The sequence below is a fragment of the Lagopus leucura genome, unplaced genomic scaffold (assembly GCF_019238085.1).
Source record: "Lagopus leucura isolate 7727_CA_CO unplaced genomic scaffold, USGS_WTPT01 Super-Scaffold_100026, whole genome shotgun sequence".
Taxonomy (NCBI): domain Eukaryota; kingdom Metazoa; phylum Chordata; class Aves; order Galliformes; family Phasianidae; genus Lagopus; species Lagopus leucura.
In genome coordinates, this window is record NW_024962277.1 from 8,313,906 (window position 1) to 8,333,689 (window position 19,784).

Below are 19,784 nucleotides of genomic sequence, written 5' to 3' on the forward strand. Positions count from 1 at the left end.
TCTTTGCATGTGAACTGGGACGTGTGGGCTCAGAGCCCCCTCTGGGTGTCCACTGGGGGGGGGTGGGTCCCTTGCAGGCTGGCACTCACCTGGGGATGCCATCATGGTGCGATGGTGCTATTCCCTGGGCATCCCGTGGTCCCCAGGGGGATCCAGCACCCCTCAGCACTAAGGGATGCCTCAGGACTTCAGGTGTCACCCAGTGCCCCCCAGCACCCAGGGGTGCATGCAGGTTGGGGGCTGGCTGGGGGGATGCTCTGGAGCTGCGCAGGTCACGTTGCTGGGGTTTGGGAGCAAGCAGAAGCGGTGGCAGAGGGTGGGCAGGGGCACCAGTCGGGGGTGGGGGCTGTGGTGGGGGCTGTAGGGGCTGGAGCTCAGAAGAGCCCACAGTCCTTGAGGTTCTCTTTGATGATGATGTCGGTGACGGCGTCGAAGACGAACTTGACGTTCTCAGTATCAGTGGCACAGGTCATGTGCGAGTAGATCTCCTTCACGTCCCGCCGCATGTTCAGCTCCAGGAACTGCAGCTTGATGTAGTTGCCAGCATCATCATAGGTGTTGGGACCTACAAGCAGGGCCGTGGGTCCCCAGCACCCCACAGCCCCTGTATTCCCCTCCCATCACCCCACAGCTCAGACCTTTGGCTGGGTGCTTAGGGTGCTGGGGACACCTGGTGGGTGTCTCACAAAGGATGCTAGCACCCAAATTCCTCACCCGGGGCTGAGCGTGACTGCCCTCACCATCGTAGTCAGGGAAGCAGATGCTGAGGTGAGCCTTCTTGATCTTCTCCAGAAAGACGTCCTTCTTGTTGAGGAAGAGGACAATAGAGGTGGTGGCGAAGTAGCGGTGGTTGCAGATGCTGTTGAAGAGGTGCAGGCTCTCGTGCATGCGGTTCTGTGGGAGGACACAGCCCCATCAGCCCCCCCGCAGCTCCCCAGCTCCCTGGTACCCCTTGGCACGGCTGCCTACCACTTCGTCATCCTCCACCAGCACCATGTCGTAGGCGCTGAGCGCCGCGATGAAGATGATGCACGTCACCCCCTCGAAGCAGTGGATCCACTTCTTGCGCTCCGAGCGCTGTCCTCCCACATCGAACATCCTGCAGGGCAGGACCAGGGGGCTCAGCATCCCCCCCACGCCCCCTGCCCCAGCACTCTGGGGCTCAGCCCCTACCTGAAGTTGAGGTCCTTGAAGGAGAACTGGGTTTCGATGATGCCGGTGGTTTTGACACGGGAGCGCAGCACATCCTGCTCGGTGGGGACGTAGCCAGGGGTCACCAGGCGCTCCAGGTCCGACAGGTAGCTGGTGGGCACAGTGTGAGGCATGTCCCACCAAGGGTGCCCCCACCCACCTACCCATCCTGCACCTACTATCCTGCCGAGTCGTTGAGCTGGTATTCAGAGGCCCGGTCAAAGCAGGCCTGGATGCCTGCATCCTTCCAGAGCCGCCCGATGATGTCCGACATTTCCTTAGGCATGGTGCCCTCCTCAATGGTGTCCGAGAGGTGCAGCAGCTTGCGGGCATCATCCTGCAAGGGATGGGGGCTCAGTGGGGACAGGGACCAGGGTACAGCTCCGCACCCTGTGCTGGGGGCCCCTCACCTGGCGGGCTGAATCACCGTACTGGATGTTGAGCGTGCTCATGGCACGCACGATGGCCAGCATGGACTGCAGTGTGTTGCTGTAGATGATGGCGATGAACTCCAAGCACTCCTCCAGTGAGTAACCATCCTGGTGGATGATCCTGGCCAAGATGGGGGCATGGGGCTGAGTGGGGTGCTGAGGGCACTCATGGGGCTGAGTTATAGGGTAGGGGCACTTGTGGGCACTGAACTGGTGAGTAGGGGTACCCATGCAGGTTGATAATAGAGTGGTGACTTCCATGGAGCTGAACTGTAGAGTAGGGACACTCTTGGGGTTGAACTATAGGATGGGAGAACCCATGGGGCTGAACTATAGGATGGGGGTACCCATGCAGCTAAACTATAGGGTGGGGGCATTTATGGAGCTAGAAAATAAAGCAGAGGAACCCGTTGCTGCAGTGTGGGCACTGAGGGGTGGATGCTCCCCTGGCTGTGGTATGGGACAGGTAGGAGGCACGGTGCTGCCCATGGGACTTACTTCATCTGCTTGACGATGGTGCTTTTCCCTGACTCCCCTGCTCCTGCGGGGACAGAGTGAGGGCACAGTGGTGACCACAGCCGTGATCACCACAGGGGGACATGAGGAAACAGGGAGAGAGGCAGCTAGGTCTGAGGGGCACTGGGGTAGTGCTGCTGGGGGCTCAGTCAAGGGTGTGCTGGGGGATCTGGAGGTGGGGATGAAGATGAGGATGCGGTGGAGATGGGGACACAAAAGTGGGGTATTGCAGGGGGATGTGGCCAGGGCCTGGGCATGGGGTAACAGTAGGGGAACTGGGGGGCACTGGGAGAGGGACGTGCAGTGCTGGGAGGATGCAAGGGCAGCTTCTAGGGGGAACATGGAGGGATCTGGGGGTGCTGGGGCAGAGTTGGGGTGCTTGGTGCTGTGGGGGTGTTGGATGGGGTGAGTTTCAGGGGTACTGAGGAGTCTGAGCAGCTACTGGGTTTTGGAGCATGAGGATGCCACGGGGGGAGGTTCAAGCATCCCCCGGAGCTGTGCCCACCTACCCAGCAGCAGCAGCTTGACGGTCCTGGCATCCTTCTCAGCGTCCTCCTTCAGCTTCTTCTCCAGCTCACGGGAGTGCTTCTCCTCAGCACTGGCCCCTGCGCCCATCCTCGCCTCTGCCGCCTGCCGACTCGCCCGCTCGGTGGAGGTCAGCACCAGGACGGGCAGCGTGCGCCAGCCCCCCGCCGCCTCCAGCGCTCGCCCACCGCCCGACTGCGGCCGCCGCTGCCACCCAAGTGGGCCAAGGACAGGGACAAGGAGCGCGGCTTAAGCCAGGCTCCGGATAAAGCCCCGAAATCTGCCCCGGGCTGAGCTCAGCAATCCCCTGGCTCCCGGCGTCAGCGCTTCTGCGGAGAGGGCGCCCAGCTGTCCCCGCCCAGACTTGGTGGCCCAATGTCCCCAGGCTGTGGCTATGCCCCTTGGCAGGGATGTCCCCACAGTTCCCAGCCATGGGTATGGCCTCACTCCAGGGATGTCCCTGCTGCTCCCAAGCCATGGGTATGCCCCTGTAGTGGGGATGTTCCCCGCCATCCCCACATCCCCCATGTGAACCATCCCATGTTGTACCCTCAAGAACCCCTGTCTGATGTCATTGTACCCCAAGTGTCATCCCCACTCCCATGTCCCAAGCCCTTTCCAAGACCCTCATAATGTCCCTAGCTCCTCTCAGTGCTCCTTGCCCCAGCTCCCCGGCGTCCCTAGGACTCACTCCACACCACCAAGGACACCCCACGTCCCGCCCCCCGGCAGTGTCCCCCACAGTGTATCCCCATTGCCACCAAAGCACCCCCGTGTCCCAGAGCCCCGTGTCCACCAGTACAGCCCCCGTCCCCCAGCCCCAGCATCCTACGCTGTCCCCTGTGCCCCCCCGCCTTCTCCGCGGGGCTCCTGCAGTGCCGAGTCTGGCCGCCAGAGGGCAGAGCGACCCAGCATAGCGCAGCACAGCTCTGCGAAGACCAGCTCAACCCAGTACAGCCCAGTACAGACCAGTACAGACCAGCACAGCCCAGAACAGTCCAGTACAGACCAGCACAGCCCAATACAGACCAGCACAACCCAGTACAGCCCAGTACAGCCCAGCACAGCCCAGTACAGACCAGTACAGACCAGCACAGACCAGCACAGCCCAGTACAGACCAGCACAGACCAGTACAGACCAGCACAGACCAGTACAGACCAGCACAGCCCAGTACAGACCAGTACAGACCAGAACAGTCCAGCAGAGACCAGCACAGAGCTGTACCATCCCCCCAGTGCTATCAGTACTGCCTCCAGTACCCCCACTGCTGTCCCTAGTCTGGCCATGCCTGACCGCAGTCCCCCCGGTAGTGACTGCAATGCCCCCAGTGGCAACTCTGAGTGCCCCCATAGCGCCCACCATGGCCTCCTGCGTCATGTCGCCGTGCCCAGAGTCCCCTCCATCACCCTGCGGTGTTCCCAGCACCCCACCATGTGCTCTCCTGGATCCCACCCCCAGAGCTCAGCGATGTCCCTGTCCCCAACAGAGCACACACAGGCATCTGTCCCAAAGCCAGTGTTTATTTGGGCGTGCTGCAGGCTGTGGGAAGGGGGGACACCTGGCCACCCCTGCACTCCTCCCCTACAACTATTTACAACCCCAGCGAAGGGCAGGATGCCCCATCTCACCCCTCCTGGCTGTGTCCCCATCATGTGGCCGGTGTCCTGTCCCCAGCAGGGGTCAAGGCCATGTCTCTGTGCCTGCAGCCCACCCTCCTCCCAGCTTTGGCTCCAAAATAACCAGAAGAGGAAACTGAGGCACTGAGACTGAGCTCACCCAGTGCCACCTCTCACTGCTCGTTTGTCCCCTCCCATCACTGGCTCGTCCCCCTGTGTGTGACAGCACCATACCCCAAAGAGCATCCCCCCTGTCCTGCACCAGGACCGCCCATCACACCAGGACCCAGAGCCTCACGGAACTCCAGGAAGGGGAGGGACGAGAGGCGCAGTCCGCAGCCGCCCCCAGGTCCTCCACCGTCCCCAGTGCCGGGAGGTGATGTTGGTGTCACCCCAGTGACTATGTACAACCTGCAAATAAATACCACCGCCGGCAGGAGACAGCGGAAGGGGGGCAGGGGTGTGAGCATGCGTGCGTGTCTGCCTGCATGGGTGTGGGTATATATATATATTTATTTATTTATAGATATTTTTTTTTAATATTAAAAGGAGGGAAAAATAGACCATTGTGCTAGCAAAGTCCCTGGGGAGGGGTTCATGTGTGCCCGCAGCTCTCTGGCGGGTGATTCCGGCGGCTCCGTGGCTTCTTCTGGTCCTGCAGCTCCTTGGCTTTGAGGGCAGCCAGCGGCTCGGGGGGGCCGGGGGCCGGCGGTCGCCAGAAGCCCTGGCAGTACTGGTCGAGAAGTCCCAGCTCGGGGCGGGTGAGCAGCTGCAGCAAGTCCTGGTAGCGCGGCGTTGGAGCTCCCGGCAGCGCGGCAGGGGGCAGCTCACCTTGCAGCAGGACGGCGTGCACGGCGCGGGCGGCCAGGACACGCAGCTGCACCTTGGTCACCGTGTGCTTGAAGTTGTTCTCGGTGGCAGTGCAGGAGTAGAGGCCACTGTCGGAGAGCTGCAGGGCCCGCAGCAGCAAGCCCTGCTCTGTCCGCAGTGCCCGGCCGCCCTCTGTGCGCAGCTGCGGGGACAGAAGGGCTCAGCTGGATGCCGACCAGCTGGACCCCGTGCACAGCACCCGGCTCCTACCTCTTTCCGTCGGTCGCTGTTGTCCTTCTGCAGCAGCCATTTGACGGTGGCTTGTGGCGAGCGGGGCTGGCACTCGAGGAAGGCGGTGCTGCCCTCCACCCCGTACTGCACCGCTTCCACCGTGTTCTTGTTGGCTGCAGGAGCAGGACATGGCAGTCAGCACACACGCTCGTCCCCAGGCCCCATCTCCCTGCTGAACATGTTGCTCTGCCCCATGCAACTGAAGCATCCAGACGTGTTCTTCCTTGTCCTGAATGTATCTATCCATCCATCCATACTCATCCTTCTTTGAATCATCCATCTGTGCTCTTCTTTCTCCCTTCCGTATCCATCTACCCCCCCACCTCCCCATCCCTCCATCTTCAACCTCTCACATTTCCATTCATTCATCTACCCGTTCATACATTCATCTGTGCTTTTCTTTTTCCCAGTGTAGACACCCAACCATGGCCATCCTACTCTGAAGCATCCAGCCACACAATTGTACTTTTCTTTCTCTCCAATCTATCCATCCATTTATCCATCTACGGTCAACCTCCTCCTTCTCCTTCTCCTTCTCCCAGTGTATGCACTGTCTATGGTTATCCTCCTCTCAAACATCCCTACATCAATCTGTGCTCTTCTTTCTCCCCAGTATATCCATCCATTCACCCACCCATCCATCCACCCATCCACCCACTCACCCACTCATCTAACATTTCCATTAATTCATCTACTCACTTGGCCATCCATATGTGCTCTTCCTTCTCCCACGGTATTCATCCAACCATGGTCAACCTCTCCAAAGCATTCATCCACTCATCTGTGCTCTTTTTTCTCCCCACTGTATCCTTCCATCCATCTATCCACCCACTCATCCATCTGTCCATCCATCCATGCATTCATTCATCCATCTTCAATCTCCAGTATTTCCATTCATCCACACACTCACCTCATCCATGCTTCCATCCATCCATCCACCCACCTGCCCACCCCATGGTGCTTTTCCAGTTCATCCCATACTTTTCCAATGTATCCACCCACACGCCCCCAAGGCCACCCACCCACTCATCCCACTCATCCCATCACCCACATTCTCCCACCTCCTACCACTCATGCTTCCCCAGGTCCTGCCCCATCCCTCTGCCCTCTCTGGGGTCATGCCATGCCCACTCACCGTTGGAGTTGTAGCCTCGGCACTGGCGCATGGGGTTGCCGTGCCTGACGTCCTGCCGCCTGCTCCGCCTGAGAGGAGGCAGGAGGTGACCTGGGGTACCTTCTTGGGCCCCCATGCCCTCCCCCAGATCCCCACCTCTTGGAGGATGCTGAGTAGCGGCTGCAGGCCTTGCCATCCCAGGCACAGTATGGGTCGCGGGCCAGGCAGCAGTCAGCACAGGCTTCTCCATATACATCACACCGGTGCAGGGCCAGGTGGGTCACTCCTACGGCTGAGGACACGTAAAGCTGTTGCTGTTGGGGGAACAGAGAGGACAGGGTAAGATGCCCCCTGGCCACAAGGCCTTGTGCCCAGTACTGAGAGCAGTGGGGACCGTGCATCCCAGAGCCATTCAGGGGCACTTAGGGGAACGTGGGGTTCCTCAATGTCATACTATGGTGGCAACAGGCATGCAGGATGTCCTAGTCCCCAAATCTAGCCACACATCACTCACCCTCTTGGAGGAGATGGTCATCACCTTGATGGGTGCTGGCACCTAGATGGGAGCAGGAGTGAAGGACATGGAGTGAAGTACAGAGTGCATCCCCCAGGCCCACACCAATAGCTGGGGGGCTGCAAAGGCAGCTACAAGAATCAGCAGGAAGAGGGACAATGTTGCAGGTCTCCCTGGAACTACCCATGGGACTGGTTGGTGTCCCAAAAGCTCCAGGGTTGGGACAACGACACTTGGTGGCGGTGGTGTCCCATCAGTTCTGGGCATGGGGTGAGCAAAGGATGCTCAGCAGCAGCTGTAGGATAACCCAGCCACCCAGCCCTTACCTTGAACACCTCGATCTCCTCCAGCATCAGCTCCTCTGTCTCCATGTCGTCCCGGGGCAGCACAATGACTTTCTGCACCGTGCCCCGATCTGCAAGACACCAGGGTGCCTGGACGCTCAGTGCCACCAGCTGGGCACCCGTGCCCTCCCCTCCTGGGAATGGGGTCCTTGATGGGGCCAGGAAGGGCCCCCCATGCCCATCTTCATCTGTCTTGGTTGTGCTGTGACACTCAGGTCACCACTCACAGCTAAGAGCTGCCACTGCCAAGGACAGGGGGACAGCAACTGGGATAGGCACTGGGATAGACCAGGATAGATCACGGTGAACAATAAGGAAGGGGAAGCACCAGGCTGGACAACGGTGTTCCTGAATGAGGCAGGAGAGTTGGGCCTGGGCCGTGGAAAGGATGGGGCTGGATGTCTCAGGATGGACACCGAGACAGCGGATAGACCAGCCTGGATGGCGCTGTCCTAAAATGGGCACCAGGGCAGGGGACAGGCCACGACACTCCCAGGGTCCATGGCACAGGGGTCTCAGCCCCTCGCCCTGCTCCACCCTGGAGCAGAGGTGCCAGCAGAGGCACCCAGCCCCGGCAGTGCCCGTGCCCTGTGAGGCCGCGCTGGAGCATGCTGCGTTCTCTGCGGTGCGCGGCGTGGGTACCTGTGCCCAGGAAAAGCACCTCATAGCGCCCATCTGCCGCGTCCACCTGGTCAACAGCGATGGTGGTGAAGCGGTAGTTGACGTTGGTGCGCACAACCAGAGGCTGCCGGTGGGCTGGATAGACGGAGTGGTACATCAGAGGGTGCGAGCGCATGAAGTTGATCACTTCGTCAGGGTAGTCCTTGGTTGACTTCATAGAGGGTGTGAAGGTCCCACCGGGGCACTGCAGGCAGGCAAAAGGCGTTGGTGGGGTCTCCAGTGTCGTGGGACTATCATCTCCATGAGTGCCAGAGGTCTTACTTACAGTGCCTGGCCGGGGATAGGGCATTTTGCCCGTGTAGGGCATCCACTGGTAGTTGGGGCCCTCCTTGTGCGCAAAGGGTCCGTTGAACACCATGCGGATGTCAGCCATGGAGTAGACGCAGACAGCCGAGCCCTTGAACACTGACCTGGCAGGAGGAGTGGCACAGCCTCAGGGATGTGTGCCACCTACGTGCTGACACCACCAGCATCCTCACCTCACCCCAAGCCCACTTCCACGTCACCAGGACCTCTACCCACCTCCACAAAAAGTCCCCATCCCCAGGGACCACCACGTCTCAAGGGCACCGCACTCACCCCGATGCGGAGAAGACAGCGTAGATAACAGGATTCTTGGTGTCCTGCGTCTGCTGGATGAAGACATCCTCTTGGGACAGAAGGAAGAGCGTGTTACCCCCAGGGGGTGGCTGGGGACACCTGTGTGGGCTGGGCTCTCCCATGGTGGGGCAGTAATGAAATTCTCAGCCCTCCCAAATGGAAGGTGTGCCATGTCCCCACCCCAGGGCATGGGGGTGCAGATGGACCATCGGGGGTCACCCCATGCCCTCCCATGGAGCCCATGCACTCACGAAGCTCATCAAAGTGCGTCTCGATCCCATCGGGTCCAGGCACGGAGCAGACGAGCCGGGCCTTCAGGAAGGTGCTCCATTTGTTCACCAGGCAGCAGTGTCCCCCATCATCGTTCTGTGTCAGAGGGACTCAGCACTCAGCCCCACACACCCCACCACCAGCCCCTGCCTGCACCCCGCCACCCCACTGCACACACCAGGCAGATGCGCCCGATGCGGGAATAGACACCGGGGCTGAGCGGGGCATCTGCAGACTTCTCCCGGAAGAAGAAATAGAGTTTGTCATCATTCCTCTCGCTGCTGTCAGGGATGAGCTGGGCACGGACGAAGGCAGGGTCTGCAAGGGCACGAAGCAGTGCTGTCAGCCTGGGAACACTCACAGCCCCCGCTGCTGCAAAGCCACCAGTGTGATGGCTTCCCCTCGCCATCCATCAGCCTGTGCCCAGCCAGTGCTGACAGCTCCCCCTCCTCGATCCCTGCCCCGGCAGCCCTCACGCCCAGCAGGACCACCCCATCTGCTCTGCTCTGTTTATTCAGCTGCAGCTCTGGGGCCAGGGGTGCTCTATGGGGGCAGGAAGAGTGCTCAGGGTCACTGGCTACAGGGACATGGTTGAGCGCTCAGCTCTGTGAAAACCCATACATAGGCTATGCCAGTGGCAGCCCTGCCTCTCACCAGCTGGGTGCTCCCACCACTCCGCAAAGCCCCAGCATGTCTGTCATCATGCCCCATAGAGGTATCGCTCTGTCCATCTGCTCTAGATTTCCATCCATCCATCCATCCATCCATCCATCCATCCATCCATCCATCCATCCATCAATCCCTTCCTTCCTCTCTCCCTCCACCTATCCGTCTATCATCCATCCATCTGTCCACCCACCCATTCATCCTTCATCTTTGCACCCACCTGTCACTCATTCATTTGCCCACCCACCTATACATCATCCATCTGTCAATCTATCTGTTCGTCATCCATCCATCCATCCATCCATCCATCCATCCATCCATCCATCCACTCACCCACCCTCCTCTTCATCCATCCATCCATCCATCCATCCATCCATCCATCCATCCATCCATCCATCCACCACACCTGCATCCCTCCTTCCACTCCACCATTCATGCACCTGCCCCTGGCTGCCGCCTCTGTGGGCAGGATGCAGCAGGACACCACCTATCTCATCCCTATGGTCGGAGCATGGGATCCCCGGGGCACCTGGGCAGATGACACCCCGTACCAACCGTTGAGCCAGCGTGAATTGTACTGGTCTGTCCTCATGGCCGTCTGCTTGCCCATCGTGCGGAAGATGGCTGCATCAGTGCCCATGAAGTCAATGTAGACCCCGGCATAGAGCTCTTCATCTGCAGAGGGAAGGAATCAGGCCCCCAGGTCCCTGCACCTTCTCCCATCGCCCCATCCAGCCCTGGCCAGGAGTCAACGGGCAACTGGGAGATGTTGCCTATGACCAATCCGGAGAGCAATGGAGGATGCTACCAGCCTGCAAGGAACCCTCAGCCAGTGCCTGGTGCCCGAGTGCCTGCAGCAGTGGGAGCCCAGCTGCTTGGGGACATTGGGGTGATGTGGGCAATGTCCCCTCCACCCAGCCCCAGCAGCCACAGGACTCACTTATCAATGCAGAGACGGTGTCCACTTTGGGGTCATAAGAACACTTCCCTTTGCCTGACTCCAGCTTGTCCGGCTCTAGGTAGAAGATATAATCCTGGAGAAGAAAGCAGAACAAGGAGCTTGTGACAATTTCCCCCTCCATCCCTATGGCACATTCTGAGGCAGAGGCCTCTGTGGGATGGAGTGCGGTGGCTGCAGGTGCTGCCAGCAGAGGATGGATGCAGTGGGATCCTGTCGGGGTCTGCAGGGCTCCTGGGAAGTCGAGGTCTGCAGGAGGTGCTCCTCAGTGTATGCTGGGTGCCGCTCCATGTCCTCCACCACGTAGATCCATTATTGCTTGCAGGGTTTCTACACTGCTTCCTGGCCCGTCAGCACGGAGGGATCAAGCTGTTGCAGGAGCTGCTTGGAGCTCTGGGATCATACCAACTCCAGTCCTTTGCAGGCAGGGTTTGGCTGCAGGCACAGCTGCTGAGGAGCTGTCTTCCACCAACATCCACCGGGTGTTTCAGGGCCTGCCACCCCACCACTGGCAGCTGCTCTTTTCGCTGCCACTGCGACAAATCCGGCACCAACCCCTACGCCAGGGTGAAACGAAATCCACTTCCTGTAGACCACGTGGAACCTCCTGCCCTGCCAGCCCAGGGCATGTAGGGCCAGGCAGGGATGTCCTGCATGTCCCCAGCATGCACAGCAAGGCCCTGCGAGCCTCAATGATAGGACAAGCAGGGTCCCCACAGAAGACAAGCTGGAGAGCTGTATGTGGGGCCACCACCATCCTGCTGGCCAGCTACAGCAAACCCGGGGACAACAGGATGCTAATTGCAGGGACGCTAGCCATGGGGCTGCTGGCCATGGAGGTGCTAACCTTGTAGATGCCAGTTGTGAGGATGCTAGCCATGGGGCTGCTGGCCATGGCACACTAGCCATGAAGAGGTTAGCCACAGGGATGCTGGCCATGGAGATGCTAGCCATGGAGGTGCTAGTCGTGGAGACACTAGTGGTGGGGATGCTGGCCATGGGGATGTAATCTATGTTGATGCTAGCCATAGGAACAACTAGCTTCGAGGGCATGCTAGTTGTAGGTACACTTGCCACAAGGATGCCAGACACAGGGATGGCAGCTGCTTGAGGCTTTTCCTCACTCCATGCATCCCTTGATGCAAGTCTTGCTTGTGCCAGCTTCTCCTGGCCCATGGGCACCCAGCCCAGCAGCTAGAGATGGGCACAGCCCTGCTGGTACACCTCACTTTTGCCATCCTCATTGCCACACCATGTTTCCGTCACTGCCACAAGCTTCTCCATCCCCAGTCTTGTTGGCAACCCATCCATGGGATGAGCCACATCACCTCCCCACTGGGCAAGCTGTGAGCTGATGCAAGTGCTTCATTTGCACTGTTGTTTCCCCACTGGCAATCAGAAATGCATCCAGCCTCAGCACAAGGAAAGAGGTGCCTGTGTCGAGCTGGTGGCTGAGAGCATCACACTGTGCTCTCCTAATCTGTGCTGATGAGGATGTCCCTCTCAGGGAGGAGGGGACGTGGCAGGGACAGAGACAGGCAGGACCTGTCTGTGCGCCTACACGTGCCCTGTCCCATGCACTGACCCATGTTAGTCCAAGGGGAGACACTGTCAGGGCAGGCTGAATGCTGGCTGTCCCCAAAACCTGGGCACGTCACCTCCCTGACTCCACTGACGGAACGAGGCCCCCTCCCTAGGCAGGGCAAAGCAGATGGATGCTGGCCAGGCAGCTGCTCAGCAATACTTTTGTAGACCCTACCAAAACACCTCCAGCACACGGCTCTCTCGAGCGCCCTGCCTCTGCAGACAAATGGATTTGTAGGGATGCAGCAAGCCTGGAGACAGGCTGAGGGATGACTGCCACCCCTGACAGTGTCCCCTTGGGGACAAGGAGGAAAGAGTTAGTGAGAGCAGGAGAGAGGAGACGCCGGGCCGGCCGCCGCAGAGCACTTTGCAGAGAGGAGGGGAGGCAGTGGGGGGGGCCACAGCGAGGGGCCCCCAGCCCAGGAGCTGCCGGTGGGAAGAAGGAGCCCCCAGCTCCAGTGCGAGGCGGGCACAGCGGCGGCGGGCCCCCAGACCCGTTCCCACCTTGCTTTCTGCTGGTCTCGGGCTGCGGGGGCCATCGGCGGCTCTGCTCTCCCGGCCTCCCGGCTGGAGGGGCTGGCTCGGCGGAAAGCCCTGGGGAGAAGGAGCAGGGCACAGAGTTAGAGCGGGGGGGGGGACGGAACCCCCGGGCTGGGGGCTGTGGGATGGTGCTGGCAGACTGTCCCCATGGCACTGTGCGTGGCACCGTGCTCTCTGCTGGCTCTGCAGGGACATAGAGCCTCGCCCCCAGGGCTGTCCGATGCTGTCCTCAGAGCGCATCCCTGATCATCTCCAATGCTGGGACAGTGAAATGCCACCGGTGGCACCAGGTTAGAGCAGTCTGAGCGTCTCCCTTTGGCAGTGGTGGAGCACTGGGCTGCCCCATCCTCACGCAGCACCACGTTTCCTTCGGCTTGGCTTGCTCCATGCAGGCAGCACTGCCCTTGAGGACAGGATCCAGGGGCAGAGGTCAGCACACCATCACGGAACATCACAGCTGTCACCCAAAACTTCTTCCACTGCACATCCAACCCAGCACGCAGGGTTCCACAGCCTCTCTCTCGTGTCAAGCTGTGCTCATCAGGGCAGGGTGATGTTCCCTGTCATTGGCATCCAAGCATCCCATGGGACATGCCACCACTGTCCCTGCTCACTCATGGCACCAGGCCACCACGTTTCTCCTTGTGCAATGCTGGCACTGGAGCAGCGCAGGGCACATCCATGCTGAGGGGCTCCACGCAACAGCACCTCCCCTGCTGGATCGGCGTAGGGCTGGTGTGGGATCCCAGTGCAGAGAGAAGTCCTCGTGCTGCAGAACAGTCTCGGCCATGCTCAGCCTCACCTCGCTGGAGCTCAGCCTGTCACAGTCCCCCAAGCTCCCTGGCACTGGCCCCAGGATGTGCCCTCCTGCATGGGCACCACCGCAGACCCCGTCCCCCCACCCCTTACCTGTGCTTTGCGCCCACGGTTGATGAAGGCACAGATGGGGTTGTAGGCACCGGTGCCACACACGTAGAGGTGAGTCCGGTTCCAGGGCTGGATCAGGCGGATGAAGTTGCCACACTCCCCCTGGGAAGGAGAGGATGGTGGAAGCTATGCAAGGGACCAAGGGCAACATATACAGCAGGATCCTTGGGCACCATCCCAGTCATACTTGGGGTGGCACTGTAGGGTCCATCCCCCAGGGGAAGAGCTGGGAAGGCAGGAAGGAGACCATGGAGCCAGGAGGACAGGAGGATGGCATATGGCATGGGGCTGGTGCAGGGCAAGAGATGGTGTGAATCACAGGTTGGCATGGGCCATGGATTCATACAGACCATGGGCTGGTGTAGATCATGGGTTGATGTAGGCCGTGGCTTTGGCACACCTGAGGGCACAGCCCTGACAGTGGGATGATTTGTGGAGAACTCTGCTCAGCTGGGACAGAAAGGTCAGAAGGACACGGTCACACCTGGGACTGTCACTCCTGTCTCGGCAAGTCCAAGACACCTTGGCCATGACTTTTCCATGAGGGCATGGATCGCCATCAGCGGAGTGGCCACCAATTGCCGTTCCCAGAAGTGGGTTCATGATGGCCATCAAAGCCCTGGGGACGACTGCGGCAACCAACGGCATGGGGACTCAAAAGTCACTGACAAGCCAAGCCGGGCCCCAGCAGGATACCAGCCCTCCACTTGCTGGGTGACACTCACATTGCTGTTCTTGCCCGATAGGATGCACTCCTCGATCCTCTGCTGGGAGGCAGGCCAGTGGATCTGCGGAAACATCAGAGATGAGGAGCAGGGCTGCTGGCCCCACACCATCCCATCCCGCAGAGGTGGCCCACGCGGTAACAGCTTACGATGAGGGGCTCGCGGTTGATGTCGTGCAGGTCCAGCGAGAGGACGTAGTCCTTGCTGCCCACGTACATGCGGTCGTGGTCCTCGTCCTTCAGCAGGATGCGGTAGTCACTGGAGTTGAGCAGGAAGTTGAAGAAGTGTGCGGTGCCGGTGGCCTTCAGCTCTGCGGGGCCAATGGGCACACATCAGCACGCCGCAGTGCCCCCGGCCCACGCTCCCCAGACCTCTGCCGTCACCCCTACACTCCTGTGCCCTGCTGTAGAAGCGTCCCCGTGTCCCAGCCCATAGGGACCAGAGCCCCAGAACCCAACTCCTGGGGAAGGGGGGAGCGGAGCCCCCAGCCCGCACCCCCCTTTGGGAGTTATTTTTAGCCTGAGTGTGGGAGAAACGAGTGAAAGAGGATAATGAGGGTCATGAATATTCACAAGTGCAGCGAGGCAGCCAGATGGAAGGCAGAAGTGCTGCAGATGATGTGGGACGGCGCCAAGAAGCACGCAGCAGGGGCAGGGCACAGCCAGACGGGGGGGAGCTGGGGGCTGCACCCCACCTCCCTGCAGCCAGCACGAGGCGTGGGATGGAATGCCCAACGGGTGCCACCATCAGATGCCACTTCCACCAGAAAGCATCCCTGTCTCCCAGTGCTGTGATGGCTGTGCTGGGGCTGGCAGCTCTGGGCACAAGACAGGATTCCTCTGTCCTGCTCTGGGAAGCTGTGCTCTGGGATGTTCCCCCCAGCCCCAGGTGGGGTGGGATGGGACACAGTCCTTCCCTGAGTGATGTATCCCTATCCCTGTCCCCATTCTGTCCCCATCCTCTCCAACAACAGGATCAGGGCCGCCTCCGTGCCCCAGTGATCACAGTGGGGAATAGAAATGCCCCCATGACCCCTCACCCCACACCCTGCTGCTGATGGACAGGCAGGTGAGCCCACGCCGTGACCTCTGGCCCCCTGCACTGAGCACCCCGTTACATCCCCCAGCCTCGGGTACCCAGTGGGGCCGCTGGTTAGTCGATACGCCCAGTGAGCACATCCCACTGCTGCTCATCCCCCCCTTAATCCCCTTTTAATTGCCCCATTCCACACAGGTGGCCTCCATGGGGGACAGGGGACTGAGCATTCCTGGTGGGGTGGGCTGATCCACACCCACCCCACCCCACTGCTATAGGGCCAGGAGTACATGATGTAATTACGTCCCCCGCAAAGCACCCCAAAAAGCAGAGCTGGGTGCTGCGGGACCCCAAAAAGCAGAGTGAGCAAAGGGTTAATCCCATCCGGGCCCTGCGGCCACCTCCCCAGGTGCTCCATCACCCATCCTCTGTGCTGCGAAGCCAATTACACCCGCTCTCACCTAATTAGTTTCTAATTACGGGCTTGTAGTGCATTCAACATAATTAGCATGTAAATTACACGCCGTGTTTATATTCAATAAGCGCTCTGCCCGCTCCTGGCAGTGCGGATGGAGAGCCTTTCGGGAGCCCTTCTCTTGATTTTAATCCGGGGGAATGAATTTAATTCACGTGCCGACGGAGCCACGGGGCTGCACGGGATCGGGGTCCTGGCCCCACACGGAGCATCCCCGACAGCCACACGGCCACCAGGCTCCCATCGTGTGCCAGGATTCGGGCGATCCAAAATCCCCTTAGCCCCAAAATCGGGCGACGCGGTGACCACGGGCGCAGGGGTTGGTTGGTTCGTCCCCTCTGCATTGAACCCACGTGCTGCCATCGGGGCCATCAAAGCGCGGGTGGGTCGCCCCAGGAAAGCGGAATTGCTTATTTGTTTGAGCGTCACTCCGCTACCCCTTGATGGGTTATTTATGATGTAATTAAGCTAATTACATGTAATAAGAGAGTTTCTGTGGCCCCCAGCCAAGCTCTTTTCCCATTTAGCCGCTCACAGGTGGTAGGGAGCCGCAGGAGCGCGGCGGGGGCTGCGGGATGGGATGGGAACGGCTCTGCTTTGATCCCTGGTGCCACTGCGGGGACAGGGATGGGGACAGAGACAGCCCCAAACCCCAGCAGGGACAAGGGACAGGTGCCACAGCGCCCAGATCCAAGCCCACATCAAAGCGGGGCCAGCCCCACGCCAGGCACTGGAGCCCAATCCCCCCCCATTGGACCCCCCCCCCCCCCCCCCCCCTTCCCCCCCCCCCCCCCAAAAAAACCAGGTTTTTTGGTTGGGTTTTTTTTTTTTTTTTTTTTTTTTTTTTTTCCCAGCCAAAAATGCTGATTCATCCCCAGCCAGGAGGGACTGGGACTCTGCCTGTAAAAAGACCTTGTGCCACGGAGCCTGGAGGGGGATGGATGGCTTCCCTGTGTGATCCCACCCCCAAAGCAGCAGGGGACCACGAGGCACCCCTGGGGATGGAGGCGGAGCGAGGACATGGGACACCCCACAGTGAGGACATGGGACACCCCACAGTGAGCATCAGGGTAACACTGCCATGGCCACATCCTCAGTAGCAGGGAGCTGCTTGTTGGCAGCAGGAAAGCCCTGAACCACCCCAAAACACTTCCCCCAGAGGGCTCCAGCGCAGCTTTCCCCACTGAGCATCCCACAGCCACAGCACGGGGTCACATCCCGCCCATCAGATGGACATCCCCAACCCACAGCCCAACAGAGCCCCATGGAAACCCATTCATTGAGAGCCTCTGTTGTGTGTGATGCCCCATAACCCCACTGCTGCCCCACACCCAGCCCCGCCGTGCATTTTCCAGGCAGTTTGCCACCGGCCATTAAGGCGGCGAGAAAGGAAACGGTGCAGGTTGTTGCAGGTAGGGGGCCGCCAGCAGAGCCAAACCGATCCATCCCCCTCCCTCCAGCAGGACCAAATTCATCACCAAAAGGAACACAAAAACACCAAAAAGGTGGTGGTGGCAGAAGGGATGGGTGCTACACAGCCCTTGTCCCCACCGTGTCCCCCCATCTGGCCATGTTTATCAGCAGCCACTGAATGATGCGCCCCACAGCTGCAGCAGCTTAGCCGGGCGCCAAACAGCCATCTGCCACCAATGTCCCCAGTGGGGCAGAGAAACTGAGGCAGGGCACGGGCTGCACTCTGGGACGCGGCTATTATTACCATTACTAAACTGAGTTTTCGAGTTTTATTTTTTCCTACTAAAAGGTGGGAAGCGGCCCCACGGGGATGGCTCCCAGAGGTGACTGCAGGGACGGATGCTTTGAAGAGCAGCCCTGACCCTGTCTGCCTTCCTCCCGCTGACGCACCGCATCCTCCCCATCACTCCTGGAACTGACGTCCCGGTGCCCGGCGGAGGAAACCGGAGCAGAGGGGGCAGCAGGATGCGCCCGGCACGGGGGAAATCGCTCACAAGCAAGGAGGTGATTAAAAATATCCACCCTATTTCTGGCCGGCATGGCGCTGGGAAGAGCTGCTGGCAACGCAGGGCGGCCCTGCAGCCTCTCCCTCTTCCAGGGCAGCGCAGGATCGCGCTGTTCTTTCCATGTTGGTCATCTTCCTGCCCGGCACCAGGAAGGCGGTGACAAGAGGGTCCCCCCGGTCCCAGGCAGGGCAGGGAGGCAGAGCCGGCCCTGTGACACCACTGCCCATCCTTCTTTGTGTGCTTTTCCCGAAACGCTCCGCGCACGATAGCGTTTCACTGAGGATGACGCAGGGACTCAGGGAGTTGCAGCACACGGCGCTTCCTCCCCATGCAGGGAGGATGCTGCACCCATCCCTGTGTGTCACCTTCCCAGCTGCACTTTATCCCCTTGTTCCCATGCCCGGCAGGCAGCCTGCCTCTTGTCCCCGTCTGTAATCGTAGCACCGATCCGTGGTAAAACGTGCACAGGGAACACATCGCCCCGAGACGTGATGGAATGTTGGGAATTAATTGGTGCCCAGGGCTCACCAGGCGGCAGAGGCAGGTCCCAGCTCCCCCAGAGCCTTCCCATGGGATCCGGTCCCCCAGCTCCCAGGCAGGGGGAAGCAGGGACGCAGCACAGGACCACGCAGTGCCGCAGGGGCAGCAGCGCTGTGCAGGCACTGCTCCTGCCTCTCGCCCAGGCTTGTCCTGCTACCTCATTCCAGGGATTTTCATGCCGAGGCACAATCCCGGCTGCGTTTGGGGCTGCTACTCGCTGCGCTCTGCACAGTGCAGGGGCTCTGCTTTGCTCCCCAGCTGCAGAGTGCCCAGCCCACACCCAAGCCCCCATCTGCCTCTCAGCACTCATCTCCCTGGCTGTGAGGGCACATTTTGAGTGTCCCCATTGATCTGCACAGTGGGAACAACACATGGTGCAGCCCCACATGGCTCCCAGGGCGGAGGATGGTGACATTCTGGCTTCAGCCTGGCTCCCAGCGAGATAACAAAAGCCAGCACCCACCTCCATGTTCCCACCACCCCCCACGGAGTGTCCCCAGCCAGAGATAAGGTGGGACCACCAGGCAGGCACACCAGTGCCCATGGGGACCCACGGCACCAGCCCACAGTGCAGGGTCTGTGATTTCAGTTCTGCTCCTCTGCTTCTGCAACCAAAAGCCCCGCATTCGGTGGTCAGCAATGCCAGACCTCCCCCAAAATGCCAGTGTCAGGGCTGCACTGTGGGTCCCAGATCTGGACCCACACCCCTGATTGGCTCAGGCACTTAAGGGTTAATTAACCCCCTTCCCCCCCCCGGCCCCCCCCCCCCCCCCCTTCAAACCGGCCCCCCGCCAGCTCCGGCACTAATACCGGCGCGGCTGCAAGCTGCTGTCTGGAGCCGGCAGCCGGGGGCCCCCCAGGGTGAGGATTTAGGGTTGGGCACCCCACAGGGCTGCAGATTCCAGCGGTGACCCTATACAGCTCATGGGGTGGCGTGTCCCCCCCCATCCCGGTCCCCACGGCTTACCTTTGAAGGAGAGCTGCACCCTGGGGGTGGGGGGCACGCCGTCCTTGCCGTGGGCTGCCCGCCAGCCCAGGGTCAGCAGGGTGGCCCAGAGCAGGACGGTGGCTACGGGCATTGTGGGGGCACGCTGGGGGCAGTCCAGGGGGAGCACGCCTGGCAGAGAGGGACAGCGAGGCGGGCGTCAGGGGGGGATGCCACAGCGAGAAGCACAGCCAAGCCCCACTGACAGCATGGGATTGGGCATAAATGGGGAGGGAAGCACAGAACTGGGGGGGACGGGCTGCGGGGTGAGGCTGCGGCATGCACCCAGGTGAGCTGTGTGTCTCCCCCCCCCCCCCGGCTGCTGCCCCCCATCCCCTCCCAGCCCTGAGTGCAGCACAGAGCTGGGCTCACATCTTTCCAACAGGAGGGAAATCTGGACTTCATTATTCCACAAGCGAACACACACACACACACCAAAAAAAAAAAAAAAAAAAAAAAAAAAAAA

General features: G+C 60.3%; 2 protein-coding genes across 3 annotated transcripts in view; both read right to left on the minus strand.

Moving 5' to 3' along the window:
- Nucleotides 1-374: 374 nt before the first annotated feature.
- Nucleotides 375-2,753, minus strand: GNAT1 (G protein subunit alpha transducin 1). The gene is made up of 8 exons (XM_042880279.1): nucleotides 2,648-2,753; nucleotides 2,121-2,163; nucleotides 1,602-1,743; nucleotides 1,371-1,528; nucleotides 1,174-1,302; nucleotides 970-1,099; nucleotides 741-894; nucleotides 375-565 (listed from the first exon to the last, which is right to left on the minus strand). Exons 1-8 carry the CDS (start codon nucleotides 2,751-2,753, stop codon nucleotides 375-377), a joined length of 1,053 nt encoding a protein of 350 aa, XP_042736213.1.
- Nucleotides 2,754-4,228: 1,475 nt separating this feature from the next.
- The window catches only part of SEMA3F (semaphorin 3F), a 17,333-nt gene continuing 1,777 nt past the window's right edge, over nucleotides 4,229-19,784 (minus strand). Inside the window, exons 2-19 of one of the 2 annotated variants that reach the window (XM_042880363.1) lie at nucleotides 19,301-19,450; nucleotides 14,454-14,614; nucleotides 14,305-14,367; nucleotides 13,562-13,681; nucleotides 12,617-12,706; nucleotides 10,511-10,604; nucleotides 10,126-10,245; nucleotides 9,083-9,222; nucleotides 8,886-9,000; nucleotides 8,614-8,683; nucleotides 8,300-8,444; nucleotides 7,996-8,218; nucleotides 7,336-7,424; nucleotides 7,010-7,051; nucleotides 6,652-6,809; nucleotides 6,517-6,584; nucleotides 5,361-5,494; nucleotides 4,229-5,292 (exon numbers count right to left, since the gene is read on the minus strand). In XM_042880363.1, coding sequence (XP_042736297.1) covers nucleotides 4,876-5,292; nucleotides 5,361-5,494; nucleotides 6,517-6,584; nucleotides 6,652-6,809; nucleotides 7,010-7,051; nucleotides 7,336-7,424; nucleotides 7,996-8,218; nucleotides 8,300-8,444; nucleotides 8,614-8,683; nucleotides 8,886-9,000; nucleotides 9,083-9,222; nucleotides 10,126-10,245; nucleotides 10,511-10,604; nucleotides 12,617-12,706; nucleotides 13,562-13,681; nucleotides 14,305-14,367; nucleotides 14,454-14,614; nucleotides 19,301-19,412 — 2,361 coding nt within the window. In that variant the 5' untranslated portion in view covers nucleotides 19,413-19,450 and the 3' untranslated portion in view covers nucleotides 4,229-4,875. Of the gene's footprint in view, nucleotides 5,293-5,360; nucleotides 5,495-6,516; nucleotides 6,585-6,651; nucleotides 6,810-7,009; nucleotides 7,052-7,335; nucleotides 7,425-7,995; nucleotides 8,219-8,299; nucleotides 8,445-8,613; nucleotides 8,684-8,885; nucleotides 9,001-9,082; nucleotides 9,223-10,125; nucleotides 10,246-10,510; nucleotides 10,605-12,616; nucleotides 12,707-13,561; nucleotides 13,682-14,304; nucleotides 14,368-14,453; nucleotides 14,615-19,300; nucleotides 19,451-19,784 lie in introns of those variants that run through there. The other variant, XM_042880364.1, reaches the window with a different exon arrangement.